The sequence below is a fragment of the Vombatus ursinus genome, unplaced genomic scaffold (genome assembly GCF_900497805.2).
Source record: "Vombatus ursinus unplaced genomic scaffold, bare-nosed wombat genome assembly UNPS02014839.1, whole genome shotgun sequence".
NCBI classification, from domain to species: Eukaryota; Metazoa; Chordata; class Mammalia; order Diprotodontia; family Vombatidae; genus Vombatus; species Vombatus ursinus.
In genome coordinates, this window is record NW_020954617.1 from 6,547,311 (window position 1) to 6,569,287 (window position 21,977).

At 37.2% G+C, this 21,977-nt stretch overlaps 1 protein-coding gene across 2 annotated transcripts in view; it reads right to left on the bottom strand.

Annotated features, from left to right (window-relative positions):
- UBE2H (ubiquitin conjugating enzyme E2 H) overlaps positions 1 to 21,977 on the bottom strand; it is a 152,710-nt gene that overhangs the window by 20,855 nt on the left and 109,878 nt on the right. For both annotated transcript variants that reach the window (XM_027840130.1, XM_027840131.1), the window contains exons 4-5: positions 15,571 to 15,610; positions 14,494 to 14,546 (exon numbers count right to left, since the gene is read on the bottom strand). In XM_027840130.1, coding sequence (XP_027695931.1) covers positions 14,494 to 14,546; positions 15,571 to 15,610 — 93 coding nt within the window. The remainder of the gene's footprint in view (positions 1 to 14,493; positions 14,547 to 15,570; positions 15,611 to 21,977) is intronic.

A 21,977-nucleotide genomic window follows, 5' to 3' on the forward strand; every position in this document is an offset into this window, starting at 1 on the left:
ATACATGTAGGAGTGGTCTCATGTGGCACAGAGTATAAACAGTGTGGGATCTGGAGAGTTCTCTTCTGCTCCTACAAGGAGGGACAATGACCTTGTCAAGTCATCTCTTTATGTTTCAGTTATCATCTGTAAAGTAAGGGGGTCAGGGGTCAGACCAGATGACCTTTAAAGTCCCTTGCAGCTCTAAACCTACAAGCTTGTGTTTTCAAGCAGCTCAGTAAAAGGAAATGAGAGCATTTCCCAGATCAATCCAGACTCACTGCTAACCCTGAGGCTTTTCATGCTGAAATGCTATCACAAAATGCTACTCAAAGGAACAGAAGCTGATTGTTTATGTACGTGTACACACACACACACACACACACACAAAATAATTCAGAGTGTAAGTAGGTCCTTTAAGTAAACATTCAAAATTGCTTCAGGGTTAGAAAAATACCTCAGAGATGACATTTCATAACCAAGTATTTCGTCTATTACAGGAAAAGAACTCAAACCCTACCCCTACAGCTTTATGGTTTTTAAAGTTACTGATAGGGGTTCTGCCTAGGCAATATATCTAATAAGCAAAAGAAACCTCAGTTATTAGTTCTTCCTTCCTGCTTCTACCTTCTTCCTGTATCAACACACCCTGTCCTGTTCCATTTCACTGATGTGCTGAGTCATGTCTGTAAAACATGAACTATACAGAGCAGAAAAAATTACATAGCTCAGAAGCAAGTAAAGATGCCAGCTAGTGCATACCAATTCACTGGGCCAAGACACTTAAAGAGAACAAGTCAATCCTTTTTAAAAGATGGGTGAAATATAAAGTAAATAAGAATCGTATCTCTCTCTCCCTCATTTCCCATGTCTCACACATATGCCATCCGAGAAGACCAAGGAGTCAAACTAATCCTAGGATTAAATGTATTTATTTATTTGTTTGTTTGTTTTATTAAAGTGGGCACATATCTTGGTCAGTCACAATAAACTGTGATTGTTAGTAACTGGAGAACTTTTTTTTAAACTTCAAAATCTCAACACTTCACTACGATTAATCTTTAACAATTTGAAAAGCAGTACAATGGAGAAACAGAGAGCTAGGACTTACTTGTTCAAGATCACATAGCTTGTAGACAAATCAAAAGATAAGACTATCAAGCTAAACTAATTTTAAGAAGTCTTCAAAATACCAGTTCATGATAAAGGATAGGCAAACTGATAGTTCTTATTTGTCCTATTCTAATTCTCAAGATGTGGCCCACAGACCTCTAGAGGGTCTCCAGATGCTTTATGGATTGAATAATATTTATAATATGGCAATATCCTTAACTGCTTTGGGCCCAAACTAGCAAACCTCAGTTACATCCCATTTATTCGCTGAATAAATATTTATTACCTATTATATTCAAGAACCTTGTGCTAAGTGGGGTGAGGGATGAAAACAATAAGATGGGGTCTCTGTCCTCAAGGAATTTCCAGTAAGAAAAACCCAAACCCAGAGATTCCCTCAAAAGCAGCAACATCCATTTCACTGACTCTGGAAAACTGGGGTCTTTTGGGGAGAACCATGTTAGCTTCTTCCCTCTGGTGATTATCTCCAGTTTTGTCCTGTATGTATTTTGTTTGTACAGCATTGTTTCCATGTTGACATCATGATTAGACTGTGAGCTCTTCTGGTGCAAGGACTGCCATAGTGCCTAGCATATAGTACGCACTTAATAAATGCTTGCTTCCTTCCCCCACCTCTTTCCCCTTTTGTTCTTGCCCCTAAACAAAAGGTTCTTAGATGTTTTCCCCCCTTATTCTCAAAGCAATCTAATCCCACTTTTCAGTCAACCAAGCACCTACTATGTGCCAGGCACTTTGCTAAGCTCTCAAGATACAAAGAAGGCAAAATAATAAGTGCCAAACACTGTGCTAAGTGCTTTACAAACATTATCTCATTTGATCCTCAACCACTCTGAGAGGTAGGTGCTATTATTATTCCCATTTTGCAGTTAAGGAAACCAAGGCAAACAGAGATTAAGTGACTTGCCCAGGGTCACACAGCTAATGAGTGTCTGAAGCTGGATTTAAACTCTGGTCTTCCTGACTCCAGGCCCATTGCTCTAACCACTAGCTGCCCAAGCTAGAAAGGCACCATGGTTTCATGTTCGAGTTGGAGTCAATAGAGTCGGCTGGAATGGTTCTGACATCAACCAACCCTGTGCCCTTTGGACAAGTGATAGCGTGGGCCATGGTTTCCCTATTCTGTAAAATAGAGATATTTGTAAAGCCCTGAACTTCCGAGTGCTGTTGTGCAGTGGTGTTTGGTAGACTTTAAATCCCCACATGAATGTGAGTTGGTGACACATAGCTACTCTTTCCCTTCCATGGACCAATACAAATTCTGAATCCCTGACTTTAACCCTTTCATGTTCTAATTTTTGCCCAGGCCAACACCTGTCCTTAATTTGCAGTGTTGACAGGCTCTAGGTAAAAGATTATTAAAGTGAATGCAGGCAAGAATTGATGAAGGTGGTGATCAGATGTTGGAATAGGGAGGGATAAGAGGGAAGTTGGTTTGTTTCTGGTACTCTCAAGGTGACTTTTTAATAAAAATCAGTGGTGACAGAAATCATACTGAATTATCTCCAGCAAGGGAATAACAGTAAGTCAGAGTAACAGGACTCTTTGGGGGGTCGGAGGGGGGAGTCAAAGATAAGAAACATCTCAGCAAAGGGGAAGTGGTTCAAAGCAATCTGGCTTCTGGGGTGCACATACTCAAAAACCCACAAAGCTAATCCCAGGTCTTCCAAGACTTGATGTGTGACTGTGGCAAGTGTCTTCCTCTCTGCGTCTCAAGTGTCTCATCTGCAAAAGGAGAAATATAACACGCTGTCCTTTACAGTAATAAAAATTACTGTAAAGTGCTTTTCAAACTATACCAAAGGGCTAGATCAAAATATTACTGTTACTACTACTATTAAAAATAATAATAATAATAATAATAATAATAATGATGATACAATCTTATTTCCAGGAGGAGAAAGTAGCAACAACAATCACAAAAAACCGCAACTACCCATGTTCTCTATGTTCTTCAAAATGTTAATTGGAATGAGTCTCTTAAAAAAAGTTGATATATAGAAAGATCAGTCAGGTGTCTCTTTTATGACAAGTGGCCATACTTGTTCCATTTTCGTATCCCAATTTCCCTTCAGTTAAAATGGATATCTGTCTATAAAGCATGTTGGTATCTTCAAATGAAAATAAGTGTGGAAGTGCAAAGCTCCAACAGGCCAGCCACTATTTCTGCCCTCAACTAGCTGGCAATCTAAGGGCCAGGCTGAAGGAATCTCAGCTACTACATCTATTTATTACCTGATGCTCACCACACACACCTTTCTAAAACAGATTACTTTAAAACAAGGCAATTATCCCATTATATCACATAGCTACTTCTGTCCAGAAAACAATTCTGTCACTCTAGTGGCAAGCTGAAATGGCTACCAGTAGTAGGGCTTAATGAAGTACTCTTTTCTGAAGTCCTCTTTTGATGTTTAGTCTCCCAACCATCCTTAATACCATTTCTCTATAATACCCAATAGCTCTTAAGTGTTTTCTCTTGTCTACTTAAACCTTTTCTCACTAAGTTGGTATGAGTCATTTGCACCTCAGGATGAATTTAATTCAATGTTACCCAGGGGCATTTGTATTTGAAGTCTCATCTTAACATTCTTTAACTCCAGAGATCTATTCTTATGCCTTCAACACCTATAATGAACTACCAAATCTAGACCAGTCCATCAAATTACCTAGTCAGCTGAAATTCATTATTTCTAAAACCCAACTCATTTCTCCGCAACTTTCACTTTTCTATTTCCTATTTCTATTAATGGGATCACCATTCTCCAATCACCTAGGCTCAAAACCTCAGTCATTTTTCATCCCAGCTTCTTCTTCCTTTCTTAAAGCCATCCTTCCCTCTCTCTTTCATGTTATTGCTCTAGTTAAGGTTCCAGTATAAGTACCTCATACTTGGGTGAAGTGTATATATTCTTCAATCCTGCTTCTCTCCTCCTTTCCACCAATCTAACCTATAAATCACTAACAGATCTTCCTTAATCGTTGTCCTACTCAGACACCTCCTGAGTATGTGGAGATGACTCTGGGTTCTCACAAGTTTGTAAACTCTAGGCAAGCGTTATCCAACCTACAAGGGCATGGAAAAACAGTCCCAGAGACAGACTGAATATCTGTCATCCACGTAACAGCCTAAGTTCAGAAAGGATCATCAGTAAAAGCCTGGCCAACAGGCAACCTTTTGTTTTTTAGACCACAGCAACTCATGAAGGTGAATGTGGGGCTAGAGGGATGAGGATGATGGTAGCTGTGGTTGGTAAAAACTCACAATGTTTAAACTGAAGATGACCTAAGTACTGAAGCAGCCATCAACTTACTGTCAAATGTTAACTTCTGTGGCCTAGCATACAAGGCCAATATAATCTGTCTATATTCTATCAATGCCAGCCTCATTCCCAAATACGTAGCCTCTCCTCTGGTTGGGCAGTTTTCTCAGTACCACCATGCCTTCTGCTTCCTTTGCCATAACTGCCCCTCACCTGATGGGCTATTCTCTTCTGCATTTCCCATTCTCAACCTTGAGTTGTGTGCCCAGTACATACAGTACTGAGCAGAGCACGCTTGATAGATACTTGCTTTGTGACCATGGACAACTAAGCTCAGTTTAATCATCTAAAACAAAGATAGCTAATCGGGTAATGTCCAAAATCCTTTTTGTCTCTAAAATTCTGAGATCTCTGACTATGGAAAGAGATTTTTGTTTGTTTTTAGGTGGGTTGGTCTACCCAGAGCCCCTAAAAAACTACATGTCTACTTTACCAACCCAAAGACCTTCTAATAACAGCAAAGGTATAACCTAATAATGTTTTTAAATGATCATAAGACAACATTGAGTCTGGCAGAGCAACATTTCTGTGCATAGTTAATTCCACAGGAATAATGCTATCAATGAGTGATACGGCCACACAATTTGTTTTGGCCTAACTTTCACCTGCAATCCTATTCAGAGCCCCTGAAAGTTTTATAAGAGCAAATTAACAGATGTTAATCATGGATAATGACTCACAGTTAATTTTTTAAATAGCAAGATTTAAACAACTGGTTGGAGAAAGCATGTAAGTCACTATTATTTAGGGACCAGTTCTTGTTTTATGGATTTTGCCCTGTAATTGCTGGACTTTTGACCACTTTGGGGCCTATTACCACCCCTGCAGAAAGAGAGAAGTAATACCTCACATTAGCCAATTTTTTTATTTATTCGTACTATCTCTGTCCAATTATCATATTTTCTATGACAGGAATTGGCAAAACTCTCATCACCTCAATGTTTAGCAAAATCAAAATCATAAAAGTAAATGTAGTTTAGTTACATGGAAAATCTGTGCAATGAATTATATGGGAACAAGTTTGTAATACAGCTAGCCATAACGTTTTAATTCATTTATTTACTTGATGTATTTATTATCTACTCTGCATAAAGCTATGTAGTCAGCTTTCTAAGGCTGGAACAGAACACATATAAATCTTTGAATTTTTGTTTTTACCAAAATTAAGCAAAATTAACTAATGGGTTTTTCACCTCCTTTCTATTCTACTCAATTGCTAGAAAAGGTGCTTATGAGCAATAAGAGCATAGAAAACAGTGTAATGGAGAAAAGAAGTAGGCAGACACTTAAGTAATTAATATATTGGCCATTTAGCTCTACATAACTGAGAGAAAATATTTCTGTGAAAATAGATGAAACTGAAAAATTTCTCCTGGAAAACAATAAACCAAAGTGTATAGTATGATCGAGATAGGCAGACATGAAAAAGAGAAATGGTTTGAGATCAGAAGTAACTTTCTGAATAACAGAACTGAACCCGACTTCAACGTGTAACATCCTGTCTCTGCAGCTGTACGTTCTCGAGTTGGCTGCCTTGTAGATCTTGTGTTGTAAAATAAACTGATACTGGCTATCAAAAGAACTTGCTCTACTGTGGTTTAATTTACAAAACGTCAGTGTGCTAGGCCCTGCCACTGCTGATATGTTTCTCATGCAGAATAACATAACCCGTCTCTTGAATAGGAAACTCGAGCACATACTCAATTATATGGTATACTCAATTATAAGACTTCTCAAACAGAGAAGTCTTAGGTGGAAAGCTTTCCTTTGCCTTTTCTACACCTCATGGATACCATCTCAAATCTCCTGCTCTTCAGTACTGAGCTTCGTGACAAAGTTACCCAATATCTGATGCCACTATCTTCTCCTTCATGCTACCACATATAATGAAAAGGCCCTTCTCCACACCAAGGCAAACCACTATACATACACAAGAGATCCCATTTCCATCCCATCTCTCCCTGCTCTCTCTCTCATATTCACTGTCTTTCTTACTCGCAATCTATCCCTTTCTACTGGCTGCTTCCCCACTGCCCAGATACATGTCCATATCTCTCCCATCCTCACTGGATCTGTCCATCCCCAATAGTTAGGGTTCCATATCTTCCCTCCCTTCTGTAGCTATTGGTGCCTCCACTTTCTCTCCTCTCCCTGTCTTAAGCTCTGCAGTATGGCTCCCTACCTCACCATTCAAATGAAAACTGCCTCTCTCAAGTTACTAATGATCTCTCTCTCTCTCTTTTTTTAAAGGCAACTGGGGTTAAATGACTTGTCCAGGGTCACATAGCTAGTAAGTGTCAAGTGTCTGGTCTGAGGTCAAATTTGAACTCAGGTCCTCCTAACTCCAAGGCTGGAGACTCTATCCACTGTGCCACCTAGCTGCCCCCTAATGATCTCTTAATTGCCAAATCTCATGGCCTTTTCTTTATCCTCATCCCTTTTGTCCTCTCTGGAGCCTTTGACACTGCCAAACACCCTCTATTCTGTGATATTCTCTTTTTACCAGGTTTTCATGATACTCTCTCCTGGTTCTCCCCTGCTATCTGACCACCCATTCTCAGTCTTTTTTGCTGGATCTTCATCCACATCGTGCCCAATAACCTACAAGGTTCCGTCTTGGGCCTCTTCTCTTCTTCCTCTATACTATTTCACTCAGTGACCTCATCAGCTCCCATGGATTCAATTATTATCTCTACAATGATGATTCTCAAATCTATTTATCCAGCCCTAACCTCTTTGCTGACTTTTAGTCTCAAATCTCCAACTGTCTTTTGGATATTTTAAATGGGATGGCCTGACGTAGAGATCACCAATTTAACATGTCCCAAACTGAACTTATTATCTCTTCTCTTATGTCACTACTACTACTGAGAGAGTACTACTCAGTCACCTAGGCTCACTACTGAGTGGCACCCTCCACCCCTCACTCTCACTTCCCATATCTAATCTGTTGCCAAGTCCTATCAATTCTATTTTCATAACATCTCTCACATATGCTCACTTCTCTCTTCTGACACTTCTGTCCCATGGATTCAGGATCTTGTCACTTCACACCTCAATATTGCAGTGGTTGTTCTCACTGCCGAAAGTCTCTCTCCATTCCAGTCTATCTTCCACTCAACTATGAAAGTCATCACTCTAAAGTGTGTACCCCTACTCAATAAACTCTAGTGGCTCCCAAATATTTCAAGGATTAAATATAAAATCCTCTGGAGTTCAAAGCCTCAAAGTTCATAGCTTGTCCCCTCCTGCCTTTCCAGTCTTCTTACACCTTACTTCCTACCACATACTCTGTGATCCAGTGACACAGGTCTCCTTGCTGTCCCCTCAAATAAGATAAGCCATTGTCCCAACTTCAGGTAATTTCACTGGCTGTCCCCCACATATGGAATGTTTTCCTTCCTCATCTTGGCCTCCTGGCTTCTTCAAATTCCAGGTAAAATCCCACTTTCTACAGCAAACTTTTCCAATCTCCCTGAATTCTAATCCCCTCCCTCTGTGAATTACTTCATATCCTAGATATAACTATGTTGCTCATTTATTTGCATATCTCCCCCATCAGACTGTGAGCTCTTTGAGAGCAGGGCCTGTCTTTTTGCCTCTTTCTGTATCCTCAGTGCTTAGCACAGTTTCTGGAACATAGTAGCGGCCACATAAGAGATGCTTATTGACTGACTTCCTCAGGACCCACTCTCTCCTTAAACTCTTAGAATCTGGCATCCAACTCCATTGCCGAACTGAAGCTGCTCTTAAAGGTCACCAATGACTTCCTAATCACCAATCCCAATTACCTTGGTTCAGTTCTTAGTAACCTCGACCCCTGTAGTTCTTAACACTATTTTGCCACCCTTTCCTACCAAATATATTTCCTTCCCTTGAATTCAGGAATACTCCATTTTCTTGGTTCTCCTTTTCCTAAGCACTTCACCTCTGCTGTCTTCGCGGATTCATGCTTTCCTTGACCCCCTCAATGAAGCTGTAATCCAAGGTTCCGTCTTTGGCCTTCCTGCTTTCTCTACACTTTCTCCTTTGGCAAGCCCATTCACTCTAATCAGGAATCAATCTGTTTTCCTATGATCAAAACCATGGAAATACCATTTACTCTTCCTACTCTCTCATCTCTCATGTGCAATCAGTTACCAAGTCGTGTCAGTTCCAATTCCAAATCTCTTTCTCTGCTGTCATCCCAGCACAGGGCCTCAGAATGACTGCACTATTGAAAACTGCTTCATAACAGGTCTTCCTGCCTGCACTTTATCCTTCATATGCTGTTGCTAGAATAACTTTTCTTCTACATAGATACGGTCATATTACTTCTCTGATTAGAAATCTTCAGTTTTTGCCTGCTACCCAATGAGCAAATTTAAACTCCTCTGCCTGGCACGTAAGGCTTTTCACAATGTTTCACAGTCTATTTTTCAGCTCACTTCTTCCTCTCCTCTCCATGAACTCTATAATCTATTCAAATTGGATTAAGCTCTTCCCTGGACATGCCCTGAAATTGCCCCTCTTTCTGTCTCTGCTCACATTGTTCCCTTTGCCTAGAATCTGCTTTCTTCTCCTATACTTCCTTTAAAATCTAACTCAAATGCTACCTCCAAGAAGCCTACTGCTCCCTCCCTAGAAGTCAGTAATGACCTTCTACCTCTGACCTAAGAGTATTTTTAAAAATTTCCTTATGTAATAGTATGAGTTATAGTTGTCTGTGTTTTATTCCTCTACTAGACTGCAAGCTTCATGAGGACAAGAGTTATGTCTTATTGAAAGTATATCTTGCACGGGGCTTTATGTGGTAGGTGTTTAATAGAGACTTGCAAAATGAAAAATCAGAACAAGACCTTTTAAAAAAGGAAGAACTCCTTGCAGATGGAAGTGAAGACCAAGAAATACTCAAACTATACCCAAGAGCAAAGCACTTGGATGGTTAATTTGATGAAGCACTGAAACAATCACTGAAGAGTTCGGCATGCTTGGGTACATCTACTCCAAAATAATAACTTAAAAGGTCCATAAACCAAAAGCAGACAACTCTGTAGCTGTAGAAAAGGGCAATTATCAAAAGTATGGGACACTAAAACATTTTGAGTACAGCAAGTACATTTTTAAAGTAGCAAACCAAGACATACTATTTGGTCATTTAAGAGAAACCATTTTAAATATTCTGATCTACTTATCATATAATATTGTTCCTAAACCCCAGAAATATGCTGAGGTTTTTTTCATGCAAAAAAATCCCCTATATTTGACAAACTGCAGAAAACCGAAGAAACAATGCAATTACTCAAACTGAAATTTGAAGAAAGTAAATTCTTTCTCATCAAAATTTATGTGGCCCTCCCTTATAACTCTTAACATGGCTGTAGATCTTCAAAGTATGGGTTGTTGTCATTTAAATCATAAAATTATTTCTTTCATTTCTTAGATATTCATCTGAGGTCTTCTTGTTTAAGTGAAAACCTGGTATGACCCTTCTTACCTTAGGGACTGCAATCAAAAGCATCATCACGACTACAAGATTTGTTATTAACCTTATATAAATAAGGGCAGTTAATAGGTAACCAGCTATTCTGGTTCACACTTAAATTCAGCATCAAGCTTTTAATCACTGAGCAAAAACTTAGTGTTCTATAACGTCTCAACTGCAAGAACTATCAATATGTTACTCTATACTAATTCCAAGGTTAAGTGCTGATGAACATGGGGGACCACTGTTAACTACATGATGAATCCCAGATTTTAAAAAAAGGAAACGAACTAGAGTGTAAGTCCATAAATTAGGTTGTAAGACATGTAAGATACTTTTGTTGTTGTTGTTCAGTTGTTTTTCAGGCATGTCTGACTCTTTGGGACCCCATTTGGGGTTTTCTTGGAAAAAATGCTGGAGTGGCTTGTCATTTCCTTCTCCAGATCATTTTACAAGATGAGGAAACTGAGGTGAACAGGGTTAAATAACTTGCCCAGGGTCACAAAGCTTGTAAGCATCAGAGGCCATATTTGAACTCAGGTCTTTCTGACTCTAGGCCCAGTGCTCTATCCACTCCACCACCTAGCTGGCTATATTGGAACTAGCCAGGGGCCAAAATGAAAACTACCTTTCAGTCAAGTTCTCAAAGGAAACGGTAAATTAACTGCTTACTCTGTAGCACCAGCTTTGAGATAGAGGACATTTAGTGCTAGAGTCTATGTCGTGAACTTCACAAAACAGAACAGTTACTTGATAGCTCTAATGCAGACCATCATGAAAGGTTCATCACTACTGAATTCCAAACAAGTTCTAAATCTCAAGGAATACAGGCTGTGTATAGCTGATTAACTTTTTGGGCCCTATACCAATATCATCTGAAGATTTCCTAGCATTTGGATGATATGTTATATATTGAAGGTGGGTCATGGAATGAAGTATCATTGAAGGTTATCATCAAATTTTACAGTCTCAGCACATTTCTTCTCACTTTATCTACCACAACTGACATTTCTCCAATACTCCTGGAAATAAAGTGCTCTGCCCATATAGTATCTAAGAGACGTGTTATGAAATCTGTTCCAAAGACAATGTGATGCTTGTGGTGGACATCAATACTGATTTCTCAACCCTATTCAAACAGTAATTGTTGACCAATCAATCATCCAGGCAGACAAAAAACATATACTTCCATTTGGCATAAAAAGATAGAAACACTGTAAACACACAAGCTCAAAAAAATGCTATATCTTGAAACGAAAGTTATGTGTGACCAGTATCTGAATGATTGCTTAAGATGTTTCCCCTAAGCTGTGTAACAAAAACTTCTTCCAATTCACAAAGAAAGTAAAATTATACTCAAGGCTTGAAAAACTTTAAGCCATATCACAGAAGTATTAGGTACATTTTGGAAAAATCCTGATCATCAAGGAAGCTGCACAGGGCCTCGTGTGCTAGTCTGGGAGTCAGGAAGACTTGGGTTCAAGAATGCTTCTGCCTCCCCACACCGCTCACCTCTGTCAGTGCCCCAAGCAACCTTTTAATACTATAAAATTATCAAAGGGCAGGTGAAAACTCTTCCCCTTCCCTAATCACAAAATTCCTGACTTGTCCACTGTTGTTCACTTCTTCACCAATCAGAGATTCCCGAGATTCTGAAGGCAAAACATTTTCCTTCTCTCTGTAAATTTTTACATCAACAGAATGAAAATATGCAGGTGAGAACTGGCTGATGAGATGTGTCCGACTTAATCGTCAAGAAAAATAAACTGCTTCATCTTTGGAAATCAATTAAATCCTCTAACTCACTAGAGTCTATGACAGAAGAGTGGTAATTTACCAAATCAGACATGGTCAAATGACATTAGGTGAACTTCATGTAGCCTGTGAGGAGATAGGCACATAATACTAATACTCATCGACTGTCACTTGACTAAAGAAGTTTATGGAACTCAGAAGAATAATGGTAGAGGATTTTGCACATAGCAACAGTTTCAATGAAGTTATTAGACCTTGATCATTATTCTAAAGTGAAAAGGCAATCAAAAGGTAGAGTACAAAGGCAAGTTTACAACAGTTAAAATCACATGATTCTACTAGACTTCTGGATTTAAATCCCAACAAATTCCTTAATATGACAAGTACTTTTGGGATCTGGATTCCTTCCCCTAAAAAACTGATTTTAGAAAAAATTCATGTAAAAATTCATTAGGGAAAGATTGATAGATACACAGATTGACAGACTGTGAAATAGTCTAGATCTGCTCTAGATGATTATGCATCTTGGGATAAAATGTGTATACAATTTTATGACCATCTCCTTCAAAATTAAAACCATTTAATTTGTATAGAAATGTAGGAACTTTAATAAAAAGATTTCATTTTTCTAGTTGAGTTCATTCATTTTCTAGTTGAGTATTTAAGTTTAAGTCAACTTTTTCCTATAGGCTATTAATGTCAATATCTACTTTGCCTTCTGAACTAAGATCTCAGAGCAAAGTCTGCTATAGAAAACAGACAAACTGAAAACTAAACATTTATGACAATTATCTTTTTATTACAGATTTTTAAATTATATATAAGGCTGGGGGGAAAAATTACAAATGCCCTCACCCAGAAAATGGATCACAATAAGGTATGGAGAAAAGTCACACAAAATGAAAAAGTAAGGATAGGTCACAATGTGCACCATGGGAAGAAAATAACCATACTGATAAGATGAAACCTCCTCCATTTAGGTATCTAAGTACTGTGGTTTGTTAATTCATTTGGTTCTGCTTGGTAAGAACTAAGTATTTTATGTAAGACTTTATTTTTTATTTAATAGGTTTATTTGGTTGTCTTTGTTGATGAAGTTCATACATTTTTAAATTAAAAAATGAAGAAACTACATAAGATCTTCAATTGAGAGCTGAAAAGGACGTTCTTCCCAGTCATCTAATTCAGTTCTTTTTAATGGTACAGAAACAATTACTTTTAACAAGCCATATCTTGCTTTTAACCCTCTACTATGAGGAATTCACCCTTTCAGTTTTGAGCAGACAATTTAAAAAATTTTGTTTAATCTTCAAAACAGCTTCTCACGCCTGTATTTATGTATCCCATAGTCATGTACTTTGAAAGGTCCAAACACAATGAAACATTGCTAACTCATGTTAACCGCGTAATGCTGAAATTTATACTTTGTTTACTCTGACAAATGTAGTTTAGTTTAATTTGTTGTCACTTGTAAAATACTTTATAAAGTACTAAAAATATGCTAACATCTTTGTCACTCCAGCCTTCCTTTTTCTTAAAAATCTGAGTTGGGGTGCCTTGGATTAGCAAGGAAGTCTCTATTTTACAGTCAGCCTGTAGTATCTGATTTAAATATTCTGCAAATGTAATTTCAAAAAACACCATCATATTAGACACTCCAGGGAGTCTGTCATGTAAGATCAAAACTTCTCATCTTTAGAAGACTGTTCGACTTCAGAATGTGTGTTCTTTGCTGTGTCATTTCCCCACCCCTTGTAAGCCATACTTCCCCTCAGATTTCTTAAGGTAAGCAACGTTAGGAAACAATCAGTTCTTGAATGGCAGGCAGGCCTAAGAAAAACACAAGACAAACCAGCTGCTGATACTAATCAGCATTCCCTCTTTGATTCTCAACCAATACTTTAGCCTAAAAAACTAGGACACCATGTTTAGGCAGTAGTAACTGCTCACGGATAAAGATTAGGTATCTTTAATGTAAAAAAACAACAACAAACAAACCCAGAGGCTTTCTCAAAAAGAATCCTTTCTATCCCAGAGTAACAATGTATTTCTCTGAACTCTGTAATGATACGTTATCCCTGTATTTTTAGTTAACTTTTTTTGGTCTCCTCTCTGAAGCAAGATTCTTTAAGAACAGGACCCCGTATCTCCTCCTTCCTTCTATTTCTCCAAGTGCTTACAATAATAACTTTGTACATAGGCACTGAATAAACATCTGCTGATTTAGGAGAGATGAAAAATTAGCACTATAATCTGTAAAATTATATATAAATAAAAATGTAATATGTAAAATAAAAGTTCCTTGAGGGCAGGGGTTGTTTGGCTTTTGTCTTTCTATTTCGAGCACCTAGCCTGAAAGAGGTACTTTATAAATGTTTGCTAAATTCAATGATGCAGGCTAAATTATCTTCTCCATCCCTAAAAGAGAACCAGATGAGGCTGGTCGGTACACCGTGAAACAGAAAATCTTTAACCCAAAAACATAACCTGTTTTCAAAAACATATTTCCCTAAGGGAGTTCCCTCAGGTTTAAACAGAGATTCTTCAAGACTAAAAAGGCATACATAAATTCACACAAACCATATTTTTATCGCTGTATACATACAGACCTTACACACAAATACTTTCTATCACATTATTACTTTAAAACATTTGCACTTTAGAGCAAAATAATGTTTGTTAAGAACAGATAATATTCAATGAACAAATTTTCCAACCAAGTATACAAAATGGGAATACAATTCCCAACAAAAAGTTAAATAAAATAAGGAAACAGAAACCAAATTACCATTCTTTAAGAAGTATATCACCCATTCAGAAATCAACTACTAAAAAACTCACCATACAGAGCTGTCCAAGTTTGATTAATTACATCTAGACACACAGTTCCTGACCTGAAAAAGACAGAAAGAGTGGCATTTTAAGCAATTTAGTCTCCTGGGTCTGGCAATTTTTATTTCTCATAAAAAATGAAGCATATTTTGATTATTATCTAACTGATCATTTTATAAAAGAATCACATCAACTTAGTAAATTTTTATGACAGAAAAACAAGGCTAAGATGCTCATAATTAGATTCGCTCAATAATGATGTAGACCACAGAACAATCCTTCTGAGTTTTAAGGTCTCACTATATCACAATTAAAATGAAGAAAAGGCACATCTATATTTGTTTAAAGGACAATAAAAGTGAGATTCAACTGTAACTATAATTACATTCATTTTCATTAATAGTTTTTTTAAATGTATATACATTGAACAATGATCAGCTGTAGCTACTCTGATCAACACAACGATTCAAGATAGTCCCGAAGGACTCATCATGAAAAAAAGCTAACTCAACCCCCTGAGAAAGAACTGATGAACTGAGTGCAAATTGAAGTACATTTTTTTTTTTACTGTTTTTATTTCTCTGGCTTTTTTTGTGACACGGTTAACATAGAAATGTTTTGCAAAATTTCACAAATATAACTGATATATTGCTTTCCTTCTCAATGAGGGGGGAAGAGGCTGGAGGGGAGAAAATTCAAAACAATTTTTTTAAAGTAAAAATAAATGGATATAAATTAGGAAAAAATTAAGTATATACATTGTTTTGAGGGTTGAAAAAGGAAATATGGGTACTATATATAAACAGAACTCTGACAATGTACCTATGCAAAGAGAATGAGGTGAGGTATACTACTAACAATACTAGGTATAAGTAAATAGAACCCTAGCTATGGTGGTGAGGAAAAACAGTGGTCTTACAGCAAACTCCTTTACAGTATCAAACTTCCACGATGAACAATTCCAAATGTTGGTAGACTCTGAAAATATATCTTGTGTTTTTTTGTAAGAGGAAAACAGAAACAGGAGCTCTCTAATTAAAAGTGCTTCCTACTCAATTTTTAAAACTACTTGAAATTTTTACTTACGCTTCATCAATGTTGGGATGGAAAATTTTATTCATGAATCCTGTAAAAAGAAATGTTAATTAGTAGCAAAAAATACCCAAAGAACAGTTTGTAGATTTCAAATAAGCTCTCTCAAATAATTTCAACACTTCAAAATAAATGTGACAATATACATAAAAATTATTTTAAAAAGAAAGGTTTTTGTTATTACAAAGTTAATAAGATAACTCTAATTACAGAAACATACAATTTTGCAAGCCAATATGTGTTTGAAAGAAGGGGAGAACTGATGTTTCCTACATACAAATACTTTTAAACAAAGTTGTTGTTCTGTTTTTTAATTAACAGTTTCCTTCAAGAAAACAATACTAAACATTAATGTTTCACAATGTGAGTATATTCAAAACCTTTATTGTTCAATACTAACTTCTTTTTTTTGGTGAGGCAATTGGGGTTAAGTGACTTGCCCAGGGTCACACAGCTAGTAAGTGTCATGTGTTTGGTCTGAAGCCGGATTTGAACTCAGGTCCTCCTGACTCCAGGGCCAGTGCTCTATCCACTGCGCCACCTTGCTGCCCCCTAACTTCTCCTTCTTATGGGCATTACCCAGATACATTGGGGGCATGGCACTAAACTTCACAAACCTCAAAACAGCCAGTTAACTTAGGTATTTTACAAGGACAATGACTCACTGAAATAAAACACATCCTTCAACTCCATTATGCTAGTTTCTGGAAATCTATGTTTGAAGAAAACTACCGGGTCTTGAGAAATGGCTCAAAAAGTTAATTTTTTTTCCATATAAAAATAATACTAAATTTGGGAATAGCTAAATTTGGTACTGATCAATAAGTACTATCATATGCTCCTGAATTAAAAAGCATGCAACAGAGAAGGACAATACCAGAGTTTAGTAAGATCTTCAAAGCCCATCTAGTCCAACTCATGCCTAAACAGGGTGCCCCCACCTTATACTATTCAGGACAAGTGGTCACCAAGCTACCTGAAGACTTCCACCAAGAGGGAACTGAACTATCTCCTGAAACAAACTATTATACTTGAGGATAATTGATTTTTTATTATTAAGTTCTTACTTCCACTCAACTCAACCACCAATTATTAAGTGCCTACTATATACAGTACCGAGTGCTAGACACTGAGGACTAAAAGACAAAACAATACTTCTTGCCTTCAAGGATCTAACGTTCTACTCAGGGAGATACAGCATCTATATAGATAAGAAAATACAAGGTAATTTGAGAAGGGAGAGATCACTAACAACTAATGGGATCAGGAAAGACTTCCCATAGAACATTCTAAGTTAGTTCAATATCAAAGGAAGCTAAGGAGTCTAAGGGTTAGAAGGAGTGCACTGCAGGAATGGAAGTCAAAATGTAATGCGAGGTTCTGGGAATGCCAAGTAGACAAGTTTGGCAGGAACACAGAGTACGAAGGGGAAAAATCTGAAAAGGTATTCTGGAGCCAAGTTGCAAGACCCTGAAAGGTTAAAGCATGCCTCTCTGAAACTTCCACCAATTGTTCCTAGTAGCAGGAGAGGGAGTCAGAAGCAGAATAAATCTAATGTCTTTTCCATGGGACAGTTCTTCAAGGATTTCCAGACAGCTATCATACTATTCCCTTCCTAAGCATTCCTCGTTCCATCAACTGATCTTTATATGGCAAAGTCTTCTGTACCTTTGGCATTCTGATCACTATCCTCTTGACACACTGTCCAATTGGTCAATGTCTTCCCTAAAATATGGTGCTCAGAACCAAACACAAATGCTCTTTCAACAAAAGAAATTTCTACCTCAACTAAAACTAGTTTTATGTTTCCCTCAGCTGATTTGTCTTTGGTTATGATCAATTTAAGGTATTTTTAGGCAAATCAAGACCTAATATCAAATCTGATGTTAGATAATAGTGCTCTCTCTTACTTTGAATGGATCCATCTATATTTATCACCTTCAAAAGATTAAAATCTAATTTCAATCTAACCTTTTGGACATCCCTTAAGATTGCCTTTCATTCTTATACTTTGTTTCCTTTTTATTTATGCTGTTTTCCTGCACTTGGCTACTTTTTTTTTTGGCGGGGGGGGAGGGAAGGAGAAGAGGCAACGTGTTCATTTATGTAAGAAACTCTTTGTGAGGAAACCCTTCCTATTGATGCTAATCTGAAATGGTTCTTCAACTTAGTATTAGAGAGCTGTTTAGCACACTTGGAGGTTAAGACACCCCCCCCCCCGGCTCACACAGACAGTACGTATCAGAGTTAGAATTTGAACCCAGGTCTTTCTGATTGAGGCACTGTATCTTTGCATTCTTTATATACACAGCACCATATTAACTAATTAACTTTTTGTTACCTCTCCATGTCATCCCCAAAGTAAAATAAATACTACATTGAGCAGTCAGTGCTTTTTTAAAAAAGTGACCTAGAATTTTCAAATATCTCCTACCACGCATGGAGCTTTTAATTTAATGATCAATGCAGATAGCTAAAAAAGGAAATGCTTCATCAAGTAAAAAACTACTTGAAATAATAAACAAATTTAGCAAAGTTGCAGGTTACAAAATAAACCCACATAAATCAGCATTTCTATATATTACCAACAAAGCCCAAAAGCAAAAGACAGAAAGAGAAATTCCATTTAAAGTTACTGTACACATTATAAAATATTTAGAAGTCTACCTTCCAAAACAAACCCAGGAACTATATGAACACAATTACAAACACTTTTCACACAAATAAAGTCAGATCTAAATAACTGGAAAAACATCAGTTGCTCATGGGTAGGCAGAGCTAATATAATAAAAATGACAATTCTATCTAAATTAATTTACTTATTCAGTGCCATACCAATCAAACTACCAAAACATTATTTTATAGAGCTAGAAAAATTAATAACAAGATTCATCTGAAAGAACAAAAGGTCCAGAATATCAAGGGAACTAATGAAAAGGAACGCTAGGGAAGGTGGCCTAGCCACAGCAGATCTTAAATTGTATTCTAAAGCAGTAATCATCAAAACTACTTGGTACTGGCTAAGAAACACAGTAGTGGATCAGTGGAATAGGTTAGGTACACAAAACACAGTAGTCAATGACTATAGTAACCTATTGTTTGATAAACCCAACAAGACTCCAGCTTCCAGGGTAAGAATTCACTATTTGACAAAAACTGTTGGGAAAACAGAAAAGAGTATGGCAGAAACTAGGCATAAACCAAAATCTTATACTACATACCAAAATAAAGTCAAAAGGGTACAGAATTTAGATGTAAAGGCTGATACTATAAGCAAACTAGGAAAGCAAGGAATAGTTTACCTGTCAGATTTATGGAGAAAAGAATTTATAACCAAACAGGAGATACAGAACATTATGAAATGCAAAATGGATAATTTTGATTACATTAAATTGAAAAGTTTTTGCACAAACAAAGCCAATTCAGCCAAGATTAGGAGAGAAGCAGAAAACTGGGAAAGAATTTTTCAACCAGTATCTCTTGATAAGGGCCTCATTTTTAAAATATATAAAAAACTAAGTCAAATTTATGAGAATACAAGTCATTCCCCAAATGATAAATGGTCAAAGGATATGAATAGGCAGTTTTCAGATGAAGAAATTAAAGCTATTTATAGTTATATAAAAATGCTCTAAATCACTATTGATTAGAGAAATGCAAATCAAAACAACTTTGAGGTACCAAATGACACCTATCAGGTTGGCCAACATGACAAAACAGGAAAATGATAAATGTGGGAGAAGATGTGGGAAAATTTGAACATTAATACATTGTTGGTGGAGTTGTGAATTGATCCAACCATTCTGGAGAGCAATTTGGAACTATGCCCAAAGGGCTATAAAATGTGTATACCCTTTAACCCAGCAATAGCACTTCTAGGTTTGTTTCCCAAAGAGACCATACAAATGGGAAAAGGACCCACATGTACAAAAATATTTATAGCAGCTCTTTTGGTGGTGGCAAGGAATTGGAAACTGAGGGGATGCCCATCAATTGGGGAATGACTGAATAAATTGTGGTATATGAATGTAATGGAATATTACTGTGCTATAAGAAATGACAAGCATACAGACTTCAGAAAAACCAGGAAAGATTGGCATGGAGTGATACTACTGAGTGAAGGGAGCAGAATCAGAAGAACACTGTACACAATAACAGCCATGTTATGCAATGACTAATATTGATAGACTTAACCTTTCTCAGCAATCAAAGGATCTAAGAAATCTCCAAAGGCCTCATGATGGAAAATGCTATCCACATCCAAAGAAAGAACTATGGAGTTTGAATGCAGATCAAAGCATACTATTTGCTATTATTTTCTTCTGTTATATTTTGTGTCCTCTTTCTGGTGGTTCCTCCTATTGGTTCTAATTCTTCCTTACAACATGACTAATGTGAAAATACGTTTAATAGAAATGTACACGTATAGCCTATATCAGACTGCGTGCCGTCTTGGGGAGGGAGACGCAGAGGGAGGGGGAGGAAAATTTAAACTCAAAAGCTTATGGAAGTGATTGTTGATAAATCAAAATAAATTAATTTTTTAAAAAAGCTTATGGAAGTGATTGTTGAAAACTAAAAATAAATAAAAAAATTTTTTTAAAAAGGAAATGCTTCTACCTAACAAGGACAACAGAGATATTTACTGAATTAGGACTCTAGCCTTTTGCTAGATTTAAAAACTCCTGTTATTTTTTTTTTCCTCAGGGGAATAAAGAAGGAAATTTTGATAACCTGGCCCCTTCCCACCTTTCACTACTCCCTCCAAGCAGTCTATAGTCAAGCTACACTGGTCTACTTGTAGCTTAGACATACCACCTCAGCCATATTTTTTCTACTTTGGTAACGGCTGTCCCCAGGCTTGAAATGCTTTGCCCCAAAACATCAGACTCTTCGTTTTACTACACCTTTTTTTTTTTTTTTGGGGTGAGGCGATCTGGGATACAAGGTCACACAGTTACTAAGTGTCAAGTGTCTGAGGCTAGACTTGAACTCAGGTCCTCCTGATTCCAGGGCTGAAGATCTATCCACTGCACCATCTAGCTGCCCCAAAACCATTTTTTTTCCCCCTGAGGCAATTGGGGTTAAGTGACTTGCCCAGAGTCACATAGCTAGTAAGTGTTATGTGTCTGAGGCTGGATTTGAATTCAGGTCCTCCTGATTCCAGGGCTGGTACTCTATGTACTACACCACCTGGCAGCCCCTACAATACTTCTTTAAAGACTTAGCTCAAAGCCCACCTTCCACAGTATGCCTTTCCTGGTCCCTTAGCTGGTTAATTTCAGATTACTTCCATTGACTGTATATATCTTCTATACATAGTTAATTATGTATTGTCTCACCCATTGGAATTTATATTTGCTTAAGGGCACTAGCTATTTTTTGCTTTTCTTTGTATCCATGGAACTTAGCACCATGCCCAGCCCATAGTAATTGCTTAATAAATTAATGCTGACTGACTGGTGTAAGACCAGAGGGAAAAGATAAATAGACAATAAAGAGAGAAATTTCAGTCATCAAATACCTTCATCAAGAATACATACTAACTCAAGACTATATACACTAATAATAAAAGCTATTCTTTACAGCATTGTAAAATACACAAAGTACCTTACATACATAATCTTCATTGCTACTGAGTCATTTCAAGGTCTTACCGTATTTATCAACCAATTCTTTTATTAGGTATACTCTTTATGCTTGCTAGATAAATGGTCTTCTCTGATCAGACCTCACCTAATACTTTGCTTGGCAACTCTGATGCACTTAAGTAATGCTGGGCATTGTAGAGTCAGGAAGAGCCGAGTTCAAATTTGAACTCTGATACTTGACACTCAGAGACACAGCTGTGTGACCCTGGGTTAAGTCACTTAACCTCTGTTTGCCTTAAGTCACTGGAGAAGGAAATGGCAAACCACTCCAATATCTTTGCCAAGAAAATCCTCATGGACAGTCTGGTCCACGGGGTCAGGAAGAGTTGGACACAACTGAACAACAACAAATGACTTCAACTGTTACTTCTAAGTACTTCTAAATATGGCTTTAACAGTATAGTCAGTTCAATTCTAAGAAAAATCAGCAATGAGATCCCTTACTCAACTAGTTTAACTAAGGTTTGGTAATTCAAAGATATTTTTGTCTGTGTAACAGTCACAAATGAAGGATAATGAAAATTATTTCTCCCAGAATAAGGGGTTTTTTTTGGTGCCATCAGCCCCTGGCTTTGGCAATCCAGTAAAAGCTATGGACCTCTTTCTCAGAAAAATGGTTTGCTGCCTACATTCCAACTGAAGGAAATGCTAAGTTTCAGTTGCAGGTTAGGGAAAAGATATTGTTTTTCTCATCCATATTTCCAGACTCCCAGAAAATCTGTCTGATAGACTCCAGGTTAAGAATGCCTG